At 45.5% G+C, this 26,797-nt stretch overlaps 1 protein-coding gene across 1 annotated transcript; it reads left to right on the top strand.

Annotated features, from left to right (window-relative positions):
- Nucleotides 1-8,568: 8,568 nt before the first annotated feature.
- LOC134958164 (uncharacterized) lies at nt 8,569-11,442 on the top strand. The gene is made up of 3 exons (XM_063940612.1): nt 8,569-8,678; nt 9,760-10,165; nt 10,261-11,442. Exons 2-3 carry the CDS (start codon nt 9,764-9,766, stop codon nt 10,834-10,836), a joined length of 978 nt encoding a protein of 325 aa, XP_063796682.1. The 5' UTR covers nt 8,569-8,678; nt 9,760-9,763; the 3' UTR covers nt 10,837-11,442.
- The last annotated feature ends 15,355 nt before the right edge of the window (nt 11,443-26,797 follow it).

Genomic DNA, 26,797 nt, shown 5'->3' with positions numbered 1-26,797 from the left:
ATATACATCTGGTTCAGACAACTGGCGGACAATTTCGGCCCGATAATCGGCGATGTTTTGGACCACCACGGCCCCGCCCTTATCGGCGGGCCTAATAACAATATCTTCATAGCTGGCCAGATTTTTGAGAGCAATAGTCTTGCGGTGAGATAAATTCTTACGGATACGACCAGGCGCAGAGGCAAATTTGCAGACAGATTCATCTAGGAGTCTATTAAAAGTTTTTAAAGACGGATTAGATGAAGTGGGATCAAATTTAGAACTGGAGTGCGAATGCAGAAAAGGATCCATATACGTGGCTACTGCCGTGACTGGACGAGACTGGTAATATTCCTTTAAACGTAGTTTACGTGCTAATTTATGATGATCCTGGTGCCAGTCAAATCCATCATGCATATTAGTCGGCACGAAGGATAATCCCTTCTGTAAAACCTTCAGTTCATCATCAGATAATGACCTATCAGATAAATTAAAAATTAGCGAGTCTTCTTTTTGTCTGCATTTTTGCCGCCTCTTGTTCTGCCCTCCCCGGCGGGTGGACGATCGCTTGGGTGACTTAATTGCTGGGAGCCGTGGCCTAAAGGGACACTGGTACTTGGATTGCCATCTTCCGAATCTGTAATACAAAAGTCGCTGTCGCTGTTACTATTAGGTGTATCACGAGCAGAACGTTTTTTCTGCCAAGGACGTCTCTTTTGGTAGCGTACTTTACTACGAGATTCTCCCTCAGTGCCAGATAGCCAACGGTACACCCTATTTTCGTTGTAATCATTATCCACCTAGACCGTTTGTTCTTTTTAAATTTAAGAAGATCTTTCCTGTACTGGTCACAATTTTGTTCAAGTTTAGTGACCGAGCTGGCATTGTTGGGATCATTTAATAACTTTTTGGATTCCTTCTCCAGGGTTTTAATTTTAGCCCGAGTTGAATCAAGTTCACAGCGTGCCTCCTCGATCACTAGAATCATGAGATCTAGCGCGCACCTATTTAAGATGCCAATCCATTTTCTGATAAACTCTGGGTTATTTCTCCCGATAGTAGGGGTATTCCTATAGCGAAACCCACGGGGGATTTTCTTATCTCTGTAGTACTCTGTTAGAGAAGAGGCATGCAGTAAGTAATCCGCCTCGCGACGTTTAAGCTTGAACAACTGAAAGTATACATCTTCCATGGTAAGCTTAGCATCATAGCCAGGTACTTTTTCTTTGAGCAAAATCCCCTCTATTTGCTCTGGGGTGAAGCAAAAGATCTCACCAGGCGGTACAATAAAGTTGTGGCATCCTGTTGCATCCTGCGATGCTGAAGTGCCACTGGCTGAATCCATAATGTTAGTGATGCACACTGCTGCCACACCAATGAAACAAAGTGAATAAAATCAGACAGCCTAGCTTAGCTGACTGAAAAAAAGGCACAAATAGGTCAGTCCAAATAGTCAATCTTTAAAAAGTATTGTAGGTGCCATACTACTCGGACTGCATGTTGCTGCAATCCCAATATACAGAAACACAACTCAGTCGGCACTCAATTACAATTCAGACAACTTGCCCCGGTGCCGTAGTCCTAGAAATACATGCAAATCCAAGCGTGGAAAAAAGGCACTCCAGAGGCTCAGTCAATGAAAAAAGATGTATTAGAATGTGATGTTTCGGGGATAACCCCTTCCTCAAGACATAACCAACAAGTGTAGCACATGAACTTACCCACTAATGTACCCTCGAGCCCGCAGCGTCATCTCCTGCGTCTCCCGCCGCCTCTCCCGGCTCCGGCCGCCACTGTGCTGCACTTCCGGGTCGTAGCTCTGCCTGGTAGGCATAGCAACCTAGGCCGCTTGCGTTCCACCCGTGAGGCTCATTCCGCAGTCCGGGCTCAGGAGCGCTGCTGGTGGCCGGAGGTTGACATAACAGCATGGCTCAACATATAAATCTATAACAACAAAAAAATGTGAAACGAATGGCAGTAATGCATCAATTACAGATATACATAAATTATTAAAATGCCATATAGATTATTGCACAGATGATCACAGAACAGTACCACCTAAGTACAACCCTACTCGGTACAAAGCTATAGGATCATTACATGAGACTATTCCAATTAATTTTATCGTTAAGCCCCATAGGGGACATGGTATTAAGTCTAAAGATCCATCTTGATTCAGCTAGGAGCAGGGCTTTCTGATGATCACCGCCCCTTATGGATAGGGGAATGTGATCAATCATAAAATACCTTAGCATGGAAAGAGTGTGGCCCTTAGATTTAAAGTGGCGCGCCACGGGCTGATCCAGATTCCTACCGGCTAAGCTAATGGCCGAACGATGCAGGGCCATCCTGTCCCTGAATGGCCTCGAGGTTTGTCCAACGTAATAGAGGCCACAAGGGCAACATATTACGTAGACAACAAATTCTGTTCTGCAGGTGAGGACATGCCTAATGTCAAATAACTTATCGCAATGTGGGTGAGAAAATTTCTTACACGGCTGCATGTACTTACAAGTGGTACAGTTAAAACAACTATAGCATCCAGGAGGCTTGTAATATACATTAGGTGTAATCGCTTTGCCCATCCCGGAAATATCCGATTTGACCAGCCTATCACGAAGATTACGTCCCCTTTTAAATGCTGCCATGGGTCTAATATCCCTAAGGCAAGATAATTCACTATCCATTTTAATAATAGGCCATAAAGCGTGGGTGGCCTGTTTAATAATTGGGCTTGCTGTGGTAAAATTACTGACCCAAGGGGTGAACTTGTCTTGGTCTCTTAATTTCGGTTGCAATAGTTGTGACCTGGGCATTTCTAATACTGACATCTTTTGTTGGTTCAAAATCTTAGGGTCATAACCACGTGAGATAAACTTTACGATAAGGTCATCCAACCGATCTGATAGCACAGTATGATCACTGACTATTCTAGCTATTCTCATAATCTGTGACAGAGGTAGACCACGTTTGAGGGCTGGCGGATGGTGACTGTCAGCTCTAAGAAAAGTATTACGATCAACATCTTTATAAAAGATGTCAGTGCTGATGACACCTTCTGAAATCATGACCTTAACATCTAAAAAATGCATCACCTCTGAACTACAGGTATAAGTGTACTTAATGGATGAATTCTGCTGGTTCACCTTGTTCATGAGGTCATCAAAAATATCTCTACCCCCGGTCCACAGGATGAAAATATCATCTATGTACCGGGAGTAGAGCAGAAGATGCCGGCTCACTTCAGGACAATTTGGAAAGTTCTGATCTTCTTGGGCAAACATAAAGACATTTGCATATGAGGGGGCTACTGCCGACCCCATAGCACATCCCCTTAGTTGCAAAAAGAACTGACTGTCATACAGAAAAAAATTTCTATATAAAGTCAGCTCCAATAGCCTAATAAACAAATTATGATCAAAAATCTCAGGGTCAAGATAGCATCACCCGATACTTCTAACAGTGGACAGATAAACCGTTTTATGTTTTTATCTTGTACGTATGTTACCTGCATTTGCTTCAGGATTTTAAATTGAACATCTGACTAGGGAACTGGGATTTGCTGTTATGGACAGATAAGCTATCTAATTGTTTTATCTTGTACGTTTGCTACCTGCATTTGCGTCAGGATTTTTTGTATTAAACTTTGTTCATACTTAAAATTTGATAAGCTTCTGTACGGTTACTGGGACAAGCAAGGTTCTTAATTTCAGAGTTTTATGCGGATTTGAATATTGTGAAAACAGTACACACTATGTTTGTCTTTTGTTTTCTAATTTACATGTCCTAAAGTGTCATCTGATCGAAGCCGCCCTCAAGGAACTAAGTTGTTCTTTATTAAATTTTGCACATTGCACACCTCACAGGGTGAACTGGCTATACATTAATATTTTAATAACACTATTAGGCGCTCTCTTGCACTCTATTTTTTATCTATTTTCCCCGTATTGGGCACGAGCTGCCACCCATTGATTTATGGGGTGTGTTTTAATATCTCAATTGATCCCATAATACTTTATCAGTGTGTCTTAATTAGGATTGTCCTAGGCACTATTCTTCACTTTCCTTATATATATATATATATATATATATATACATACAGTATATATATATATATATATATATATATACACACACAGTATATATATATCTCGCATTTCTGAAAGCTCCGTCCCTTCAAATGCATTTGTCCCTGGTTGCCCCTGCCCCCCAGACATCACAGCTGCCACCGATAGGGTAGGGGTCCCAGTATAGGCCCCTGTCAAAGGGGCCTATACTGCCCTTAAGGCATTACGTATAGGGGCACTACTATGGGCATTGTGTATAAGGGATACTACTGTGTGGCGTAACATGTATAAGAGAGGTATCCGGACTCCAGGTCGACACCAAAAAGGTTGACACACCTTAGGTTGACACCAATTGGTCGACACACCTTAGGTCGACTTGAACAAGGTCGACATGGAAAAAGGTCAACATGAGTTTTTCAAATTTTTTCCCATTTTTTTTAACTTTTTCATATTTTACGATCCACGTGGACTACAATTGGGAACTGTAACCTTGCCTGAAGCACGGCGAGCGAAACAAGCCATGCAAGGGGACATGGTGCACTAATTGGGGTTCCCGGTCACTCTACGAAGAAAACGACACCCAAAAAACATTAAAAACTCATGTTGACATTTTTCAGGTCGACCTTGTTCAGGTCGACCTTTTGGCCATGTTGACATATTTCAGGTGTCGACCTAAGGTGCATCGACCAATTGGTGTTGACTTAAGGCATGTCAACCTTTTTGGTGTCAACCTGGAGTCCCATACCCAGGGGGCTACTACTGTGTGGTGTAAGGGACACTACTACATTGTGGTGTAATATAGAAACATAGAATTTGACGGCAGATAAAAACCACTTGCCTCATCTAGTCTGCCACTACCATATTTTTTTATCTCAAACCTTATTTGACCCTTATTTCTTTCTAAGAATAGCCTCATGTTTATCACATGCATGTTTAAATTGCTCTACTGTCTTAGCCTCTATCACCACTGATGGGAGGATATTCCACTTGTCCACTACCCCTTCTGTTTAGTAATTTTTCGTCAAATTTCCCCTGACCCCCCCCCCCCTGCAGTCTCAGAGCATGTCCTCGTGTCCTATTGCTTCTCTTCATTTGGAGAATGTTTCCCTCCTGGACTTTCTTAAAACCTTTGATATATTTGAAAGTTACTATCATGTCCCCCCTTTCCCTTCTCTGCTCCAAACTATACATATTGAGATTTCTTGGTCTTTCTGGGTATGTTTTGTGATGTAGGCCATGCACCATTTTAGTTGCCCTTCTTTGTACAGTCTCTAATGTATTACTATCCTTTTGAAGATATGGGGCCAAATGTAATAGAGTGAGAGTTTCAGAAAGTGAGAGATTTGGTAAGGTTTTTCAGTTCATTTACACTGCGAAACAAGGTTGATCTTGCTGTGTAAATGATTGCCACTTAAAAAAAAACTGCAAAACCTTACCAAATCTCTCACTTTTTGAAACTCTCACTCTATTACATATGGCCTTCAGAATTGAACACAGTGGGGCAGATGTATTAACCTGGAGAAGGCATAAGGAAGTGATAAACCAGTGATATGTGCAAGGTGATAAAGGCACCAGCCAATCAGATCCTAACTGTTAATTTACATATGGGAGCTGATTGGCTGGTGCCTTTATCACCTTGCACATATCACTGGTTTATCACTTCCTTATGCCTTCTCCAGGTTAATAGTACATCTGCCCCAGTATTCTAGATGAGGCCATACCAATGACCTATACACTGTACAGTGGCATTATTTCTTCTTTCTTTCTTCTGCTAATTCCTCTCCCAATGCAGCCAAGCATCTGACTAGCCTTCCTCATTGCTTTGTTACATTGCTTGCCTGCCTAATATGAATCAGGGGAACTACTGTCTGTAGGTGCAGTGTAATGTGAATTAGATTGTACTACAGTATGGCATCATTTGAATTGGAGGTACTACTGTGTGTCCACGTCCCTCTCTTGTGTGACTACACCCCTTCTGCATGCGCTGTCCCTTTATGAGTTATGGGAGGGAGGGCGCAAAATTAGTTTGCAGGGGGGCGCCGAATACCCTAGCACCGAACCTGACTGCACCATACTTGCCTACATGACCCTCTCCATGACGGAGAAAATACTCTGTGTCTGGACTTTCCTGGTAATGTATGATTGCCATCACCTGTGGTGAAACACCTTTCTTCTCAATTAACTAGCTCACCACAGGTGATGGCAATCATATATTTCCTCCCCCTTTAGAATGTAAGCTCTCACGAGCAGGGCCCTCTTCCCTCATGTGCTTATCCTTTCTTACTTTAATAATCTTCAACTGCACCAAATCCAGCAGTCTTCTGCCACCTGATACTTATTCCAGTGTCATCTGCTGATGTAACTATGTTTATTTACCCTGTACTTGTCCTATACTGTCATCAACTGTAAAGGGCCCTACACACTTGTAGATAATACTGCACGATTTGAACGATCTCGTTCAGTAATGAACGAGAACTCGTTCAAATCGTGCAGTGTGTATATACCAGCGATGAACGATGCGCGACACCGCGCTCGTTCATCGCTGGTCTATCATCGCTGATACATGCAAGTCAATCTGAACGATACCGACATATACAATGTGCGGTATCGTTCATTGTGTATGTATCAGTGATGAACGATACTCACGATCCTCACGATCCTCCGCCCCGCCGCCGGAACGCCACGCCTGTCCGTCCGTCATCAGAGGAACTCCTGGCCGTCAGTGAAGAGGAGCGCAGCCGCAGCACAGCCAGCCGCAGCATCGTGGAAGAGAGGAGCAGCGCGTCTTCGGTAAGTATAGGACAGTGTTCCCACTGGCCACCAATGTGTAAACCACTGGCCACCAATGACACACTGGCCACCAATGTATAAAACACTGGCCACCAATGAATTTGATAAAATCCACTGTCCACCAATGCATAATGTCCCCCGGCAGTGTGCATGCAGCATGTGTTCCTAGTACACAGCATGCATATTGACATGCTGTGTACTGAGAACACATGCTGCATGCACACTGCCGGGGGACAAACCGCTGCCCACCAATGTATATAATATATCCACTGTCCACCAATGCATAATGTCCCCCGGCAGTGTGCATGCAGCATGTGTTCCTAGTACACAGCATGCATATTGACATGCTGTGTACTGAGAACACATGCTGCATGCACACTGCCGGGGGACAAACCGCTGCCCACCAATGTATATAATATATCCACTGTCCACCAATGCATAATGTCCCCCGGCAGTGTGCATGCAGCATGTGTTCCTAGTACACAGCATGCATATTGACATGCTGTGTACTGAGAACACATGCTGCATGCACACTGCCGGGGGACATAATGCATTGGTGGCCAGGGGATATATTATATACATTGGTGGGCAGAGGTTTTTTCCCCGGCAGTGTGCATGACGCACACCCATGGATTCTACGTGGACAAGGGGACCGAGCCTCGTGTCAACATAGGTAAGTATGTATGACTGTAAGTGTGCATGTATGTAATAAAGTTGTACTGTCACGGCGTGTGTGTACTGTTTTTATTTGGGTATTTTTTTTGTAGTAGAACTACAGGTACCAGCGGGCCCGTTCCCCCCCGCATGCTGGTACTTGTGGTTCTCCAAGTACCAGCATGCGGGGGAGGCTTGCTGGGACTTGTAGTACTGCTACTAAAAACAATATCTTTTAATTTTCAACAAAGGCTATCAGCCCCCCATCCGCAGCCCATTGGATGGGGGGGACAGCCTCGGGCTTCACCCCTGGCCCTTGGGTGGCTGGGGGGGGGGACCCCTTGATTGAAGGGGTCCCCACTCCCCCAGGGTACCCCGGCCAGGGGTGACTAGTTGGATTTTTGATGCCACGGCCGAAGGGCACTATATAAAAGTGACCCCCGGCTGTGGCATTATCTGTCCAGCTAGTGGAGCCCGGTGCTGGTTTTAAAAATACGGGGGACCCCTACTCTTTTTGTCCCCCGTATTTTTGGAACCAGGACCAGGCGCAGAGCCCGATGCTGGTTGCTTAAATATGGGGGAACCCCTGTCAATTTTTTCCCCATATTTCTGCAACCAGGATCGGCTCAAAGAGCCCGAGGCTGGTTATGCTTAGGAGGGGGGACCCCACGCAATTTTTTTTAGAGATTTTACAGTGTTTAGTTTAAAATAAAATAAAAAATGAACCCCAGCACGGATCACACAGATCCGGCCGAGATTCATTTGTAAAAAGTCGGCAGTGTTTTGCTAATCACTGCCGTAAAAAATGTAAAAAAAACACGAATGACATCGACATCGGAACAAATGAAAATGCAGAATACGACAGCTTAGTAAATTAGTCGTAATCAATTCAAAAAGTTGCAAGTTTACACTTTCGATGTCATTCGTGATTGAACTTTGACCTTTTTCCGAAAATTACGAATGTTAGTAAATATACCCCAATGTCATTATGGGGTATTGTGTATAGAATTTTTAGGGAAAAAGTGTTTTTTTTCCCTTTTTTGAATAAGGTTGTAATATAACAAAATGTGCAAAAAGTGAAGCATATATAAATATATATTTACACAGGAGCAAAGGACTGCCACTCCAGGAAAGCAGAAATCAAATCACAGTTATATACACATCACTGGGCTAATCTGCTTTAATAAGGTACGTTTTTGTATTATATATATATATATATATATATATATAACAAGTCAAAACTATATCACGCAAATTCACGTATCCTTAATTGTCAATTTTTAAACAGGCTTCTGATTATCATCCACTGAATGATTTCCCTGCAGCGTCCTCCCGATAGAGCCGTACCACAAGCTCAATGATGCACATTTAGAGAAAACAAATGGAGGGCGCAGGGAGTGAGTATACAACTAATAACTCTTTTAATACGAGTATATGTGTATACATACATCTAGTTTGAGTAACACAGCATAGAGGACTATCACTGGCGCCTCCGAACAGCACACACAGAAAGCTGCTAGCCGCCGCTTGTCAGATACTCCTGGTCTGAGACCGCACACCGTCAGGTAAGCCAAAGAGACGTAGTACGTCCAGTGTCCCACTATCATGCCAACATGTTTCGTCCCAAGGACTTCGTCAGGGGGTGTGACACTTCTTTTGGCTGACCCGACGGTGTGCGGTCTCAGACCAGGAGTATCTGATGAGCGGCAGGTAGCGGCTTTCTGTGTGTGCTGTCCGGAGGCGCCAGTGATAGCCCTCTGTGCTATGATACTGAAACTAGATGTATGTATACATATACTCATATTAAAAGAGTTATAAGTCGTGTACTCATTGCCTGCAGCCTCCATTTGTTTTCTCTACATATATATATATATATATATATATACATACACACACAAACATTTTTATTATATTATTTTGTGCATATATATATATATATATATATATTTTTTTTTTTTTTTTGGTAACATGGGTATTGTAAATAAGGACTCGTAGACAGATTTTCAGGTTATAACCACAGTATCTTTAATGACATCAGACACTGTAGCACAGCATACACAGGCTTGGGCCTGGTCACAGAGGTACATAGAGAATATAAACAGACAAACATAAAAGGTCCTAGCAATTCCCGTACTGAAAAGTAACTCTGCTGCAGTGGCTTGCAGCTACACATACCATGGTCTCCTGGCACGGCCAATGTTATATTATATCTGATTACTGTGTTAAGTTATGATTTTAATATTTTAAAATTAAATCTCACCTTTCACAGAGACATGGATGCAAACCGTGAATTCTGGGCTGGATTCATCGATCTCTACCAGGCCAATGAGTGCTTGTGGCGTGTGGGAACAAGGGATTACGCCAACAGAGGAAAGAAAAATCTGGCATACCAGCAATTGGCCAGGTACAGCCTTGCCCAAGATAGTGGTGCCGACATCAAGTGGGTGAAGAGGAAGATCCAGAATCTGAGGACAGTATTTCTTAAGGAGCACAGGAAATACAAAGATTCCCAACGTTCAGGAGCGGGGTCAGATCAAGTCAAGAAGCCAACATTATGGTATTATGACTTGATGAAGTTCGTATTGGATGAGGAGCCTTCGAGGACAGCGCGGAGCACGGAGGAGCCGAACACGCCCGAGATGTTCGAGCCTGAGGAAGAGGAGAGTGTGGATCCGGTAAGTGTCCGCACAATACAGATGTCACTGTTTCTTGTTTAATTTGTTGCCTTATTATTTTCACATATTTTTCTTCATTTTGTTGGATAACTCAGCTGTCTTCGAGGGAGCTGGACGTGGAACCTGCAGTGGATGAGCCGGCAGACCAAGCCACTGTAAGGCCGGAGCTGGAGGAGAGTGAGGCGGCGATGGGAACACCCCAGCTTCCGGCTAGAAGGAGATGCCGGCCAGCTATCCCTAGAAGATCTGTCTCGTCCAGCAGGTCAGATACAATTCTGAGGCAGGCAGAGGAGGTCCTAAAAAACAGACCGGATAGATTTGAAGCTATTGGAGACCATTTAGCATGTGAGTTGCGGGAGATGAACCCCACTCAGCAAAAATACGCCCAGCGTCTGGTATATGCCATTATATCACATGGCCAGGATGATGAATTGACCAACCACAGTGGCGTTGTGTTAGATACCAGACAGGTGCCTAGTACATCTTATGCCCCTCCCCCAACTCACCCTCCCATGTATTCTGCGCCGGTAATTCCTCCTCAACAATACCCCACATATCCTGCTCCGGGTTACCAAATGCCACAATCCCCCTTCCCTGGCACCTCTTCAGGTGGAGTGTTCACCACTCTGTTGAGTGCACACTCCACTGTTCAAGGCGACCTAAATTTTTAATAAAAATGTTTTTGAATTTTTGAATTTGCGTTTAGGTTTGCTGTCTTCAGATTTGTATTTGACCTTCCTCATCCAATATGTTTTTTCTTGAAGTCAATTGTACCATAATGTTGGTTTTCTACACTTCATTTGACCCTGTAATAGAACGTTGGGAATGCTTTTATTTCATGTGCACTTTTGAAATACTGTCCTCAGATTCTTTTACCTCTACTTCATCCCCAGTTATGTTGGCACCACTGTTTTTGCTGCACTGTATCTGGCTAATTGTTGGAATGCCTGATGCCTCTATTGGTGTAATCCCTGCTGTCATGGCACTCATTGGCACAAAAATCGATGAATCCAGCCCAGAATGTTTCTAATTTATTATTTTTCTAAAATTTATAATTACAAATTGTTACTAAAAATTGTGTGGAGTCTTTATTTATGGGTAGTGCTAAAAGGTTTACCAGGTATACACTGCACCAAACAAACTACAGAGTAGATATGCAGTGATTTTAAATGGATGCTGTTATTTATTGTACAAAGAAGACCTGCCCACATTCCTAAAACCATGCCCAGTATTTAAATGAGCTAGATCTTTCAAATCTTTCAAATCTTTCAAATCTTTCAAATCTTTCATCAGACATTGTTCAGTGTGTATGCACATAATCGTTCATGGGAAATCTTTCATCTATCATATCTTTCATCTTTTAAATCTTTCAAATCTACAAGTGTGTAGGGCCCATAAGTTGCTGTTTTCATGTTTGATTATTTGTTTATGTACTCTGTAATTGGGCGCTGCGGAACCCTTGTGGCGCCATATAATGGATGATAATAATAATAATAATAATAACCAGGAACGTCCAGGAACAGAGCATTTTCTCCCTCATGGAGAGGGTCAGGTAGGCAAGTATGGACTGCACCCATATATATTCATATATATTCATTGCAGTGGTCATTTGGAAAAGGCATGTGTTAGTATGATTATAAATATTTTGCAGTCCTATTTTGTTTTTGGTGTGTGACATGTTCTTTAGGCCTTTGCACATGTGCTGTATGATGAACTGTTCATAGAATTGCAGGAAATCCTCTTAAAAGCATGAAAATACATGTCCTAGCATGAGCTGACATCCTAGTGTATTATGTCTACTAAGAACTAATCACCTCCCTGTATGCACGCACTCTGTGACCCTGTACCATTACTGTATAAAATGTGCAGTAACAAATAGATATAGCTCAGGAAAGGAACTGCTTTAGAGCATAATACCTTGAGCACTCCTTGCATACCCTGACCATTAATTCAGAGCCAATACAATCTTTGTGAATAAAACCATAAATACTGGACAGTCGACTATACAGGCTGTTCACTGTTTCACTGCTGGTTAATTGTTTAATTTTCTATGCTTCCACCTCCTGCTGCTTCATTCTCGCACTCACATCACATTTCTGTATCCTAGCCCCAGTCCATTTTACATTCCTAAGGGTACCTGTTTGTGGCTTGATGTACAAACCAGCCCTGTGTATAGAAAGTTGTATTTTTAAATATTTTTAAGTAAAACAATATTACAGTATATACTCATGTACTGTGTCCTTGTAGTGCAGGCTCGATGGCTACCACACACATGGAATAATCACCATTAAAGTGAGGCACCTGAGCACAGATCCCTGACTGGGTGGTGACATGTAGGTGACTATTTATATACAAAGAGGTATACTGTCATATAGGTGTACTGTGGGAATGTCGCAAGCGTGCTGCTGAAGTGGTTGCGTACACAGACCCTTAAGTGCTCATACTGTAGGCTATACTTAGATGGAAAATGCACAGGGCTGGTGCAAGTTTCAATGGTGCGACCAATGGTGGTGTCTAAGGATGCTTTCAGTCCTTGCTATAGAGTCCTCTCAGTCCTTGCTATGGAGTCCTAATCTTTAATAGAAAGAATGAGAATATTTATACCTTCATACTCCCAACTGTCCCATGTTTTCCTACAACTGTCCTACTGTCCTGTGGTGGTGGTGGTGGTGGTGGTGGTGGTGGTGGTGGTGGTGAGTTGGGAGGAGCACACACCGCTGCTCTGCATAGCAGAGCAGCGGGTGAATAGATTCCATGTGCATGAGAATGGTATCTATTCACAGTGTCTCGGAGAGTTGCTGGGCACAACCCTACAGTGATGGGAATGGGGGTGCCTAAAAGCTCTGCCACTTTCCTCTCAGGTCCTGCCCCTTCACAATTGGGCACGCACCATTGGTGTGCGCAGGGTCCCGCTACACTGTCCACCATTGTTGGGAGGTATGTAGCTTATTTCTCAACTGAATCATTTGAGGCTGAGAGAGCAATGCTGTTTGGCACATTGCCCATACTGATAATTTTGAAATCAGGGAATGTGGGGCAGATGTATTAAGCCTGGAGAAGTGATTAAGCAGTGAGGAAGCAGTGATAAGTGTAAGGTGATAACGCACCAGCCAATCAGCTCCAATATGTAAATTTACATATTGGAGCTGATTGGCTGGTGCGTTATCACCTTGCAATTATCACCACTTTATCACTTCTCCAGGCTTAATACATCTGCACCTATATTACAATAACATTATCAAGACATCCCCAGCATAATGTAGGCTAAGGGGAAGCCCTCAGTCACATAAACTAAATATAGGGGGGATTGAATTCAGCACACCGTTCCCCCAGGCAAGGCCGGTGCTAGGGTGTTCGGCGCCCTCCTGCAAACTATAAATTTGCACCTTCCCACACTTTATAAAGGGACAGCATGCGCTGGAAAAAGGGGTGTGGTCTCACAAGGACTGGACATGGCCACACAAAGTACCCCCATTTCAATTAGCGCCACACAGTAGCACAATCGTATTCACATTACACAGCAAGTAGTAGTGCCGCTTATACACATGATGCCCATAGATAGTAGTAGTGCCCTGTATACGTAATGGCCATAGTAGCAGCGCCCCTTTTACGTAATGCCCATAGTAGTAGCGTCACTTATACATAACACCGATAGTATTAGCACCCCTTATATGTAATGCCCATTGTAGTAGTGCCTCTTATGCGTAATGTCCATAGTAGTAGCGCCGTTTAAACATAATGCCCACAGTAGTAGCACCGCTTATACGTAATGCACATAGTAGCAGCACCGCTTTTACATAATGCCCATAGTAGCAGTGCTGCTTTTACGTAATGTCCATAGTAGTAGTGCCGCTTATATATAATGCCCATAGCAGTGGCACCGCTTATACGTAATACGCATAGTAGCAGTGCTGCTTTTACGTAATGTCCATAGTAGTAGTGCCGCTTATATGTAATGCCCATAGCAGTAGCACTGCTTATACGTAATGCGCATAGTAGCAGTGACGCTTTTACGTAATGCCCATAGTAGTAGTGCCGCTTATATGTAATGCCCATAGCAGTAGCACCGCTTATACGTAATGCGCATAGTAGCAGTGCTGCTTTTACGTAATGTCCATAGTAGTAGTGACGCTTATATGTAATGCCCATAGCAGTAGCACCGCTTATACGTAATGCGCATAGTAGCAGTGACGCTTTTACGTAATGCCCATAGTAGTAGTGCTGCTTATACGTAATGCCCATAGTAGTAGTGCTGCTTATACGTAATGCCCATAGCAGTAGTGCCGCTTATACGTAATGTGCATAGTAGTAGTGCCGCTTATATATAATGCCCATAGTGGTAGTGCTGCTTATACGTAATGCCCATAGCAGTAGTGCCGCTTATACGTAATGTGCATAGTAGTGGTGCCGCTCATATGTAATGCCCATAGTGGTAGTGCTGCTTATACGTAATGCCCATAGCAGTAGTGCCGCTTATACGTAATGTGCATAGTAGTGGTGCCGCTCATATGTAATGCCCATAGTGGTAGTGATGCTTATACGTAATGCCCATAGCAGTAGTGCCGCATATACGTAATGCGCATAGTAGCAGTGGCACTTTTACGTAATGCCCATAGTAGTAGTGCTGCTTATACGTAATGCCCATAGCAGTAGTGCCGCTTATATGTAATGGGCATAGTAGTAGTGCCGCTTATATGTAATGCCCATAGTGGTAGTGACGCTTATATGTAATGTCCATAGTGGTAGTGACGCTTATATGTAATGCCTATAATGGTAGTGACGCTTATATGTAATGCCCATAGTGGTAGTGCCGCTTATATGTAATGCCCATAGTGGTAGTGACGCTTATATGTAATGCCCATAATGGTAGTGACGCTTATATGTAATGCCCATAGCCGTAGTGCCGCTTATATGTAATGTTCATAGTAGTAGAGCCGCTTATATGTAATGCCCATAGTGGTAGTGACGCTTATACGTAATGTGCATAGTAGTGGTGCCACTTAAATGTAATGCCCATAGTGGTAGTGCTGCTTATACGTAATGCCCATAGCAGTAGTGCCGCTTATACGTAATGCGCATACTAGCAGTGGCGCTTTTACGTAATGCCCATAGTAGTAGTGCCGCTTATATGTAATGCCCATAGTGGTAGTGATGCTTATATGTAATGCCCATAGTGGTAGTGACGCTTATATGTAATGCCCATAGTGGTAGTGACGCTTATATGTATTGCCCATAGTGGTAGTGAAGCTTATATGTAATGCCCATAGCGGTAGTGCCGCTTATACGTAATGCGCATAGTAGTAGTGCCGCTTATATGTAATGCCCATAGTGGTAGTGATGCTTATATGTAATGCCCATAGTGGTAGTGATGCTTATATGTAATGCTCATAGTAGTAGTGCCACTTATATGTAATGTGCATAATAGTAGTGACGCTTATATGTAATGCCCTTAGTGGTAGTGATGCTTATATGTAATGCCCATAGTGGTAGTGACGCTTATATGTAATGCCCATAGTAGTAGTGACGCTTATATATAAGGCCCATAGTGGTAGTTACTAGAGATGAGCGCCTGAAATTTTTCGGGTTTTGTGTTTTGGTTTTGGGTTCGGTTCCGCGGCCGTGTTTTGGGTTCGAACGCGTTTTGGCAAAACCTCACCGAATTTTTTTTGTCGGATTCGGGTGTGTTTTGGATTCGGGTGTTTTTTTCAAAAAACACTAAAAAACAGCTTAAATCATAGAATTTGGGGGTCATTTTGATCCCAAAGTATTATTAACCTCAAAAACCATAATTTACACTCATTTTCAGTCTATTCTGAATACCTCACACCTCACAATATTATTTTTAGTCCTAAAATTTGCACCGAGGTCGCTGTGTGAGTAAGATAAGCGACCCTAGTGGCCGACACAAACACCGGGCCCATCTAGGAGTGGCACTGCAGTGTCACGCAGGATGGCCCTTCCAAAAAACCCTCCCCAAACAGCACATGACGCAAAGAAAAAAAGAGGCGCAATGAGGTAGCTGTGTGAGTAAGATTAGCGACCCTAGTGGCCGACACAAACACCGGGCCCATCTAGGAGTGGCACTGCAGTGTCACGCAGGATGTCCCTTCCAAAAAACCCTCCCCAAACAGCACATGACGCAAAGAAAAAAAGAGGCGCAATGAGGTAGCTGTGTGAGTAAGATTAGCGACCCTAGTGGCCGACACAAACACCGGGCCCATCTAGGAGTGGCACTGCAGTGTCACGCAGGATGGCCCTTCCAAAAAACCCTCCCCAAACAGCACATGACGCAAAGAAAAAAAGAGGCGCAATGAGGTAGCTGTGTGAGTAAGATTAGCGACCCTAGTGGCCGACACAAACACCGGGCCCATCTAGGAGTGGCACTGCAGTGTCACGCAGGATGTCCCTTCCAAAAAACCCTCCCCAAACAGCACATGACGCAAAGAAAAAAAGAGGCGCAATGAGGTAGCTGTGTGAGTAAGATTAGCGACCCTAGTGGCCGACACAAACACCGGGCCCATCTAGGAGTGGCACTGCAGTGTCACGCAGGATGTCCCTTCCAAAAAACCCTCCCCAAACAGCACATGACGCAAAGAAAAAAAGAGGCGCAATGAGGTAGCTGACTGTGTGAGTAAGATTAGCGACCCTAGTGGCCGACACAAACACCGGGCCCATCTAGGAGTGGCACTGCAGTGTCACGCAGGATGTCCCTTCCAAAAAACCCTCCCCAAACAGCACATGACGCAAAGAAAAAAAGAGGCGCAATGAGGTAGCTGACTGTGTGAGTAAGATTAGCGACCCTAGTGGCCGACACAAACACCGGGCCCATCTAGGAGTGGCACTGCAGTGTCACGCAGGATGTCCCTTCCAAAAAACCCTCCCCAATCAGCACATGATGCAAAGAAAAAGAAAAGAAAAAAGAGGTGCAAGATGGAATTGTCCTTGGGCCCTCCCACCCACCCTTATGTTGTATAAACAAAACAGGACATGCACACTTTAACCAACCCATCATTTCAGTGACAGGGTCTGCCACACGACTGTGACTGATATGACGGGTTGGTTTGGACCCCCCCCGAAAAAGAAGCAATTAATCTCTCCTTGCACAAACTGGCTCTACAGAGGCAAGATGTCCACCTCATCTTCACCCTCCGATATATCACCGTGTACATCCCCCTCCTCACAGATTATCAATTCGTCCCCACTGGAATCCACCATCTCAGCTCCCTGTGTACTTTGTGGAGGCAATTGCTGCTGGTCAATGTCTCCGCGGAGGAATTGATTATAATTCATTTTAATGAACATCATCTTCTCCACATTTTCTGGATGTAACCTCGTACGCCGATTGCTGACAAGGTGAGCGGCGGCACTAAACACTCTTTCGGAGTACACACTTGTGGGAGGGCAACTTAGGTAGAATAAAGCCAGTTTGTGCAAGGGCCTCCAAATTGCCTCTTTTTCCTGCCAGTATAAGTACGGACTGTGTGACGTGCCTACTTGGATGCGGTCACTCATATAATCCTCCACCATTCTATCAATGTTGAGAGAATCATATGCAGTGACAGTAGACGACATGTCCGTAATCGTTGTCAGGTCCTTCAGTCCGGACCAGATGTCAGCATCAGCAGTCGCTCCAGACTGCCCTGCATCACCGCCAGCGGGTGGGCTCGGAATTCTGAGCCTTTTCCTCGCACCCCCAGTTGCGGGAGAATGTGAAGGAGGAGATGTTGACAGGTCGCGTTCCGCTTGACTTGACAATTTTCTCACCAGCAGGTCTTTCAACCCCAGCAGACCTGTGTCTGCCGGAAAGAGAGATCCAAGGTAGGCTTTAAATCTAGGATCGAGCACGGTGGCCAAAATGTAGTGCTCTGATTTCAACAGATTGACCACCCGTGAATCCTTGTTAAGCGAATTAAGGGCTGCATCCACAAGTCCCACATGCCTAGCGGAATCGCTCCCTTTTAGCTCCTTCTTCAATGCCTCCAGCTTCTTCTGCAAAAGCCTGATGAGGGGAATGACCTGACTCAGGCTGGCAGTGTCTGAACTGACTTCACGTGTGGCAAGTTCAAAGGGCATCAGAACCTTGCACAACGTTGAAATCATTCTCCACTGCACTTGAGACAGGTGCATTCCACCTACTATATCGTGCTCAATTGTATAGGCTTGAATGGCCTTTTGCTGCTCCTCCAACCTCTGATGCATATAGAGGGTTGAATTCCACCTCGTTACCACTTCTTGCTTCAGATGATGGCAGGGCAGGTTCAGTAGTTTTTGGTGGTGCTCCAGTCTTCTGTACGTGGTGCCTGTACGCCGAAAGTGTCCCGCAATTTTTCTGGCCACCGACAGCATCTCTTGCACGCCCCTGTCGTTTTTTAAAAAATTCTGCACCACCAAATTCAAGGTATGTGCAAAACATGGGACGTGCTGGAATTTGCCCATATTTAATGCACACACAATATTGCTGGCGTTGTCCGATGCCACAAATCCACAGGAGAGTCCAATTGGGGTAAGCCATTCCGCGATGATCTTCCTCAGTTGCCGTAAGAGGTTTTCAGCTGTGTGCGTATTCTGGAAAGCGGTGATACAAAGCGTAGCCTGCCTAGGAAAGAGTTGGCGTTTGCGAGATGCTGCTACTGGTGCCGCCGCTGCTGTTCTTGCGGCGGGAGTCCATACATCTACCCAGTGGGCTGTCACAGTCATATAGTCCTGACCCTGCCCTGCTCCACTTGTCCACATGTCCGTGGTTAAGTGGACATTGGGTACAACTGCATTTTTTAGGACACTGGTGAGTCTTTTTCTGACGTCCGTGTACATTCTCGGTATCGCCTGCCTAGAGAAGTGGAACCTAGATGGTATTTGGTAACGGGGGCACACTGCCTCAATAAATTGTCTAGTTCCCTGTGAACTAACGGCGGATACCGGACGCACGTCTAACACCAACATAGTTGTCAAGGACTCAGTTATCCGCTTTGCAGTAGGATGACTGCTGTGATATTTCATCTTCCTCGCAAAGGACTGTTGAACAGTCAATTGCTTACTGGAAGTAGTACAAGTGGGCTTACGACTTCCCCTCTGGGATGACCATCGACTCCCAGCGGCAACAACAGCAGCGCCAGCAGCAGTAGGCGTTACACGCAAGGATGCATCGGAGGAATCCCAGGCAGGAGAGGACTCGTCAGAATTGCCAGTGACATGGCCTGCAGGACTATTGGCATTCCTGGGGAAGGAGGAAATTGACACTGAGGGAGTTGGTGGGGTGGTTTGCGTGAGCTTGGTTACAAGAGGAAGGGATTTACTGGTCAGTGGACTGCTTCCGCTGTCACCCAAAGTTTTTGAACTTGTCACTGACTTATTATGAATGCGCTGCAGGTGACGTATAAGGGAGGATGTTCCGAGGTGGTTAACGTCCTTACCCCTACTTATTACAGCTTGACAAAGGGAACACACGGCTTGACACCTGTTGTCCGCATTTCTGGTGAAATACCTCCACACCGAAGAGCTGATTTTTTTGGTATTTTCACCTGGCATGTCAACGGCCATATTCCTCCCACGGACAACAGGTGTCTCCCCGGGTGCCTGACTTAAACAAACCACCTCACCATCAGAATCCTCCTGGTCAATTTCCTCCCCAGCGCCAGCAACACCCATATCCTCCTCATCCTGGTGTACTTCAACACTGACATCTTCAATCTGACTATCAGGAACTGGACTGCGGGTGCTCCTTCCAGCACTTGCAGGGGGCGTGCAAATGGTGGAAGGCGCATGCTCTTCACGTCCAGTGTTGGGAAGGTCAGGCATCGCAACCGACACAATTGGACTCTCCTTGTGGATTTGGGATTTCAAAGAACGCACAGTTCTTTGCGGTGCTTTTGCCAGCTTGAGTCTTTTCAGTTTTCTAGCGAGAGGCTGAGTGCTTCCATCCTCATGTGAAGCTGAACCACTAGCCATGAACATAGGCCAGGGCCTCAGCCGTTCCTTGCCACTCCGTGTGGTAAATGGCATATTGGCAAGTTTACGCTTCTCCTCCGACAATTTTATTTTAGGTTTTGGAGTCCTTTTTTTACTGATATTTGGTGTTTTGGTTTTGACATGCTCTGTACTATGCCATTGGGCATCGGCCTTGGCAGACGACGTTGCTGGCATTTCATCGTCTCGGCCATGACTAGTGGCAGCAGCTTCAGCACGAGGTGGAAGTGGATCTTGATCTTTCCCTAATTTTGGAACCTCAACATTTTTGTTCTCCATATTTTAATAGGCACAACTAAAAGGCACCTCAGGTAAACAATGGAGATGGATGGATTGGATACTAGTATACAATTATGGACGGGCTGCCGAGTGCCGACACAGAGGTAGCCACAGCCGTGAACTACCGCACTGTACTGTGTCTGCTGCTAATATATAGACTGGTTGATAAAGAGATAGTATACTCGTAACTAGTATGTATGTATAAAGAAAGAAAAAAAAACCACGGTTAGGTGGTATATACAATTATGGACGGGCTGCCGAGTGCCGACACAGAGGTAGCCACAGCCGTGAACTACCGCACTGTACTGTGTCTGCTGCTAATATATAGACTGGTTGATAAAGAGATAGTATACTCGTAACTAGTATGTATGTATAAAGAAAGAAAAAAAAACCACGGTTAGGTGGTATATACAATTATGGACGGGCTGCCGAGTGCCGACACAGAGGTAGCCACAGCCGTGAACTACCGCACTGTACTGTGTCTGCTGCTAATATATAGACTGGTTGATAAAGAGATAGTATACTCGTAACTAGTATGTATGTATAAAGAAAGAAAAAAAAACCACGGTTAGGTGGTATATACAATTATGGACGGGCTGCCGAGTGCCGACACAGAGGTAGCCACAGCCGTGAACTACCGCACTGTACTGTGTCTGCTGCTAATATATAGACTGGTTGATAAAGAGATAGTATACTCGTAACTAGTATGTATGTATAAAGAAAGAAAAAAAAACCACGGTTAGGTGGTATATACAATTATGGATGGGCTGCCGAGTGCCGACACAGAGGTAGCCACAGCCGTGAACTACCGCACTGTACTGTGTCTGCTGCTAATATATAGACTGGTTGATAAAGAGATAGTATACTCGTAACTAGTATGTATGTATAAAGAAAGAAAAAAAAACCACGGTTAGGTGGTATATACAATTATGGACGGGCTGCCGAGTGCCGACACAGAGGTAGCCACAGCCGTGAACTACCGCACTGTACTGTGTCTGCTGCTAATATAGACTGGTTGATAAAGAGATAGTATACTCGTAACTAGTATGTATGTATAAAGAAAGAAAAAAAAAACACGGTTAGGTGGTATATACAATTATGGACGGGCTGCCGAGTGCCGACACAGAGGTAGCCACAGCCGTGAACTACCGCACTGTACTGTGTCTGCTGCTAATATATAGACTGGTTGATAAAGAGATAGTATACTCGTAACTAGTATGTATGTATAAAGAAAGAAAAAAAAACCACGGTTAGGTGGTATATACAATTATGGACGGGCTGCCGAGTGCCGACACAGAGGTAGCCACAGCCGTGAACTACCGCACTGTACTGTGTCTGCTGCTAATATAGACTGGTTGATAAAGAGATAGTATACTCGTAACTAGTATGTATGTATAAAGAAAGAAAAAAAAACCACGGTTAGGTGGTATATACAATTATGGACGGGCTGCCGAGTGCCGACACAGAGGTAGCCACAGCCGTGAACTACCGCACTGTACTGTGTCTGCTGCTAATATATAGACTGGTTGATAAAGAGATAGTATACTCGTAACTAGTATGTATGTATAAAGAAAGAAAAAAAAAACACGGTTAGGTGGTATATACAATTATGGACGGGCTGCCGAGTGCCGACACAGAGGTAGCCACAGCCGTGAACTACCGCACTGTACTGTGTCTGCTGCTAATATATAGACTGGTTGATAAAGAGATAGTATACTCGTAACTAGTATGTATGTATAAAGAAAGAAAAAAAAACCACGGTTAGGTGGTATATACAATTATGGACGGGCTGCCGAGTGCCGACACAGAGGTAGCCACAGCCGTGAACTACCGCACTGTACTGTGTCTGCTGCTAATATATAGACTGGTTGATAAAGAGATAGTATACTCGTAACTAGTATGTATGTATAAAGAAAGAAAAAAAAACCACGGTTAGGTGGTATATACAATTATGGACGGGCTGCCGAGTGCCGACACAGAGGTAGCCACAGCCGTGAACTACCGCACTGTACTGTGTCTGCTGCTAATATAGACTGGTTGATAAAGAGATAGTATACTACTAATATTATATATACTGGTGGTCAGGTCACTGGTCACTAGTCACACTGGCAGTGGCACTCCTGCAGCAAAAGTGTGCACTGTTTAATTTTAATATAATATTATGTACTCCTGGCTCCTGCTATAACCTATAACTGGCACTGCAGTAGTGCTCCCCAGTCTCCCCCACAATTATAAGCGGTGTGAGCTGAGCAGTCAGACAGATATATAATATATATAGATGATGCAGCACACTGGCCTGAGCCTGAGCAGTGCACACAGATATGGTATGTGACTGACTGAGTCACTGTGTGTATCGCTTTTTTCAGGCAGAGAACGGATATATTAAATAAACTGCACTGTGTGTCTGGTGGTCACTCACTATATAATATATTATGTACTCCTGGCTCCTGCTATAACCTATAACTGGCACTGCAGTAGTGCTCCCCAGTCTCCCCCACAATTATAAGCTGTGTGAGCTGAGCAGTCAGACAGATATATATAATATTATATATAGATAATAGATGATGCAGCACACTGGCCTGAGCCTGAGCAATGCACACAGATATGGTATGTGACTGAGTCACTGTGTGCTGTGTATCGCTTTTTTCAGGCAGAGAACGGATTATAAATAAAACTGGTGGTCACTGGTCACTATCAGCAAAACTCTGCACTGTACTGAGTACTCCTAATGCTCCCCAAAATTAGTAAATCAAGTGTCTCTCTAATCTATTCTAAACGGAGAGGACGCCAGCCACGTCCTCTCCCTATCAATCTCAATGCACGTGTGAAAATGGCGGCGACGCGCGGCTCCTTATATAGAATCCGAGTCTCGCGATAGAATCCGAGCCTCGCGAGAATCCGACAGCGTCATGATGACGTTCGGGCGCGCTCGGGTTAACCGAGCAAGGCGGGAAGATCCGAGTCGCTCGGACCCGTGAAAAAAAACATGACGTTCTGGCGGGTTCGGATTCAGAGAAACCGAACCCGCTCATCTCTAGTAGTTACGCTTATACGTAATGCCCATACTGGTAGTGACGCTTATATGTATTGCCCATAGTGGTAGTGACTCTTATATGTAATGCCCATAGTGGTAGTGACGCTTATATGTACATATTATAATGTATATATGCTGGCCATAGCAGCAGCCTGGTCCTGTGTAGCTCCGCCCCCACTCCCGTGTAGCCACGCCCCTTTTCTGCCTGGACCAACCCCGCTGTCACAGGTGAGGGGGAGAGGAGGCTCCAAGGTGCCAGCGCTGCTGTCTGTCATATAGTGTGACAGGCAAAGCAGCTGGCAGCAGCAGCAGGGGGAGACAGGCTGGTGCAGCAGTGGGGATGCAGAGCAGAGACTGCGCCTCTCCTGGCCTGGCGCCTATCTGCTGTGCATTCCTTTGCTGAGTGGGTAGCGCCGGGCCTGCCCCCAGGATCACTATGATGGCCGACTGTGCACATGTCAGCCAGTTACGGTAGGATTTTCCCTTTCACCTCTTTGGAAGGTGGGAGAAAACTTGCAATGCCATGGAAGCAATGTGCCATTCTCATCTGGTGGGTTTCTAACACTAAGGTCCAAGTCCAGGGCATGGGACCCCTGAGGCCAGCACAAGCCAACCACCCCAAGACATCACACTAATAAGAGGTTTAAGTGTTAAAAAGTGTTACATTAGTAAGAAGCAGTAGCTATGTGGTGAGAGAGTTACAAAGGTAAGAGATACTCATTAAAGTGTTCAAAAGGTTTACAAATGGTAAAAGAGCAGGCAAGTCTCCCGGAATCAGGGGTCCCCCTGCCCGTCCGCCCACTTAGTGTGTAAAGTGGGCGGTCCGGGCAGTTGATGACGCGATTCTTGCTGAATCGCGTCATCATAGCCGCGCCCCCTGCAGTGTAATGCCGGGGATCGTGGCATTACAGAGCGGGGGGGCTTAAAGGATGTGGCACGGTAACTCCGCCCCATCCCGCCCCTGCTCCACCCCCGTCCCGCCTCCGGTCCACCTCCTCCCCACGTCACAGCCCTCCCCTGCCCCCCTGCTGAGCCGACCTGGCTGCTCTCTCCCGCAGAGAGCAGCAAAATGTCGGCATGTATGGGTAAAATTAGGTGCTAAAAAAAAGTGCTAGATCAAGTGTTACAATAGGATTCCCCGAAGCAGCCAGGTCACACCAATCCATGACCCATAATGGCCCTGTTTTAGGTTTCTTTGTCGCTTTAAATGTATTCAGGCCCGGCGCTACCCGCTCAGCGAAGGGATGCAGTGCAGGGAGGCGCTGGGACAGAGAGGCGCTTTCCCTGTTCTGAATCCCTTCACTGCTGCGCCGTCCTGTGACTCCTGTCCCCCCTGCTGCTGCTGTGTCTGTCACTGTATGACAGTCACTGGCAGCAGCGTCTGCAGAATCAAAAACCTCCTGCCTCCCCTCCCCGTGTGACAGCGGCTGAGTACGGGACAGACGGGGGCGGAGCTTAACGGGCCGAAAGGGGGCGGGGCTAACCGGGACAGAAGGGGCGGAGCTACACTGACCAGGCTGCACTGCAGTACAGAGGGAGACTGGCTTAGGTAAGTGGTGTGTGTGTGTATGTGTGTGTGTGTGTGTATGTGTGCATATGGTGGGTGGGTGTGTATGTGTGTGTATATATGTGTGAATTGTGTGTGTGAGGTATGTCTGCGTACGCGCACTTTATGGACGCTAGTACTGGGGGGGGCATTACGTATAATGACGCTACTACTGGGGGAGGCCATTACATGCAAGGACGCTACTACTACTGGGGGGGCATTACGTATAAGGACGCTACTACTACAGGGGGGCATTACGTGAAACTACGCTACTACTGGGGTGGCCATTATTTATAAGGACGATACTACTACTAGGGGGGAATTACGTATAAGGATGTTACTACTACTGTGGGTGCACTACGTATAAGGATGCTACTACTACAGGGGGGGCTTTACGCGTAACAACGCTACTACTGCTGGGGGGGGCATTACTTATAAGGACGCTACTAGTACTACGGGGGAATTACATATAAGGAGGCTTCTACTGGGGGTGCATTATGTAAAAGGACGCTACTACTACTGTGGGGCATTACGTATATGGACGATACTACTATTATGGGGAATTACGTATAAGGACGATTTTAATACTGGGGGTGCACTACGTATAAGGACGCTACTACTGCTGGGGGGGGGCATTACGTATAAGAACGCTACTACTACTTGGGGGCATTATATATAAGGACGCTACTATTACTCGGGGGGCATTACGTATAACAATGCTACCACTACTAGAGGGGCATTACGTATAAGGATGCTACTACTGGGGGGGCATTATGCATAAGGACGCTACTACTACAGGGGGGGGGGGCATTACATGTAAAGATGCTACTACTGGGGGGGCCATTACGTATAAGGACGCTACTAGTACTGTGGGGGGGGGGCATTACGTATAAGGACGCTACTACTACTAGGGGGGAATTACGTACAAGGACGCTTCTACTACTGGGGTGCACTACGTATAAGGACGCTTCTACTACTGGGGGGGGGGCATTACGTATATAAGGACGCATCTACTACTGGGGGTGCACTACGTATAAGGATGCTACTACTACTCTGTGTGCATTATGTATAAGGATGCTACTACTACTGGGGGGGGCACTACGTATAAGGATGCTACTACTACTGGGGGGCATTATGTATAAGGATGCTACTACTACTGTGAGTGCATTATGTATAAGGGTGCTACTACTACTGGGGTGCATTACATATAAGGACGCTACTACTACGGGTGGGGCATTACGTATAAGATTAATAAGATTGTGCTACATTGTGGCGTAATTTTAAATGGGGGTACTATTGTGTGGCCATGCCCCTTAGTTGTGAGACCACACCCCTTTTCCCGGCGCACGCCAACGGAATATGGAAGGGCGCAATTTTATAGTTTGCAGGGGGGCGCCGAACACCCTAGCACCGGCCCTGAATGTATTAGACACTGAATTGCACTGAATTACATATCTGGTACTTTTATTGGAGTATTAAACTTTGGGTATACTACGATTGGCCAGCTGTCGGGATTCCGGCGCCCAGCATACCAGCGCCGGGATCCCGACCACCGGAATGCCGGCAGCGGGGTGAGCGCAAAAGAGCACCCTTGCGGGCTTGCTGTGCTTGCCACGCTTGGGCATGATGGTGGTGCGCTACACACGCCACGCTATTTATTCTCCCTCCAGGGGTGTTGTGGGCACCCCAAGAGGGAGAATAGTTGTCGGTATACCGGCTGTTGGGATCCTGGCACCTGTATGCTGAGCGCCAGGATCCCGACAGCCGGTATATTGAGTGCCTCCCCCAAACTTTAAATATGGTATCATTA

Source organism: Pseudophryne corroboree, chromosome 1 (assembly GCF_028390025.1).
Source record: "Pseudophryne corroboree isolate aPseCor3 chromosome 1, aPseCor3.hap2, whole genome shotgun sequence".
Taxonomy (NCBI): domain Eukaryota; kingdom Metazoa; phylum Chordata; class Amphibia; order Anura; family Myobatrachidae; genus Pseudophryne; species Pseudophryne corroboree.
This window is presented reverse-complemented; position numbering and strand designations above follow the sequence as displayed.

Coding starts and splice junctions, on each gene's coding strand:
- LOC134958164 (XM_063940612.1), top strand. CDS start 9,764: ATGGATGCAAACCGTGAATTCTGGGCTGGATTCATCGATCTCTACCAG. Junction 10,166..10,260: donor AAGAGGAGAGTGTGGATCCG/GTAAGTGTCCGC, acceptor TGGATAACTCAG/CTGTCTTCGAGGGAGCTGGA.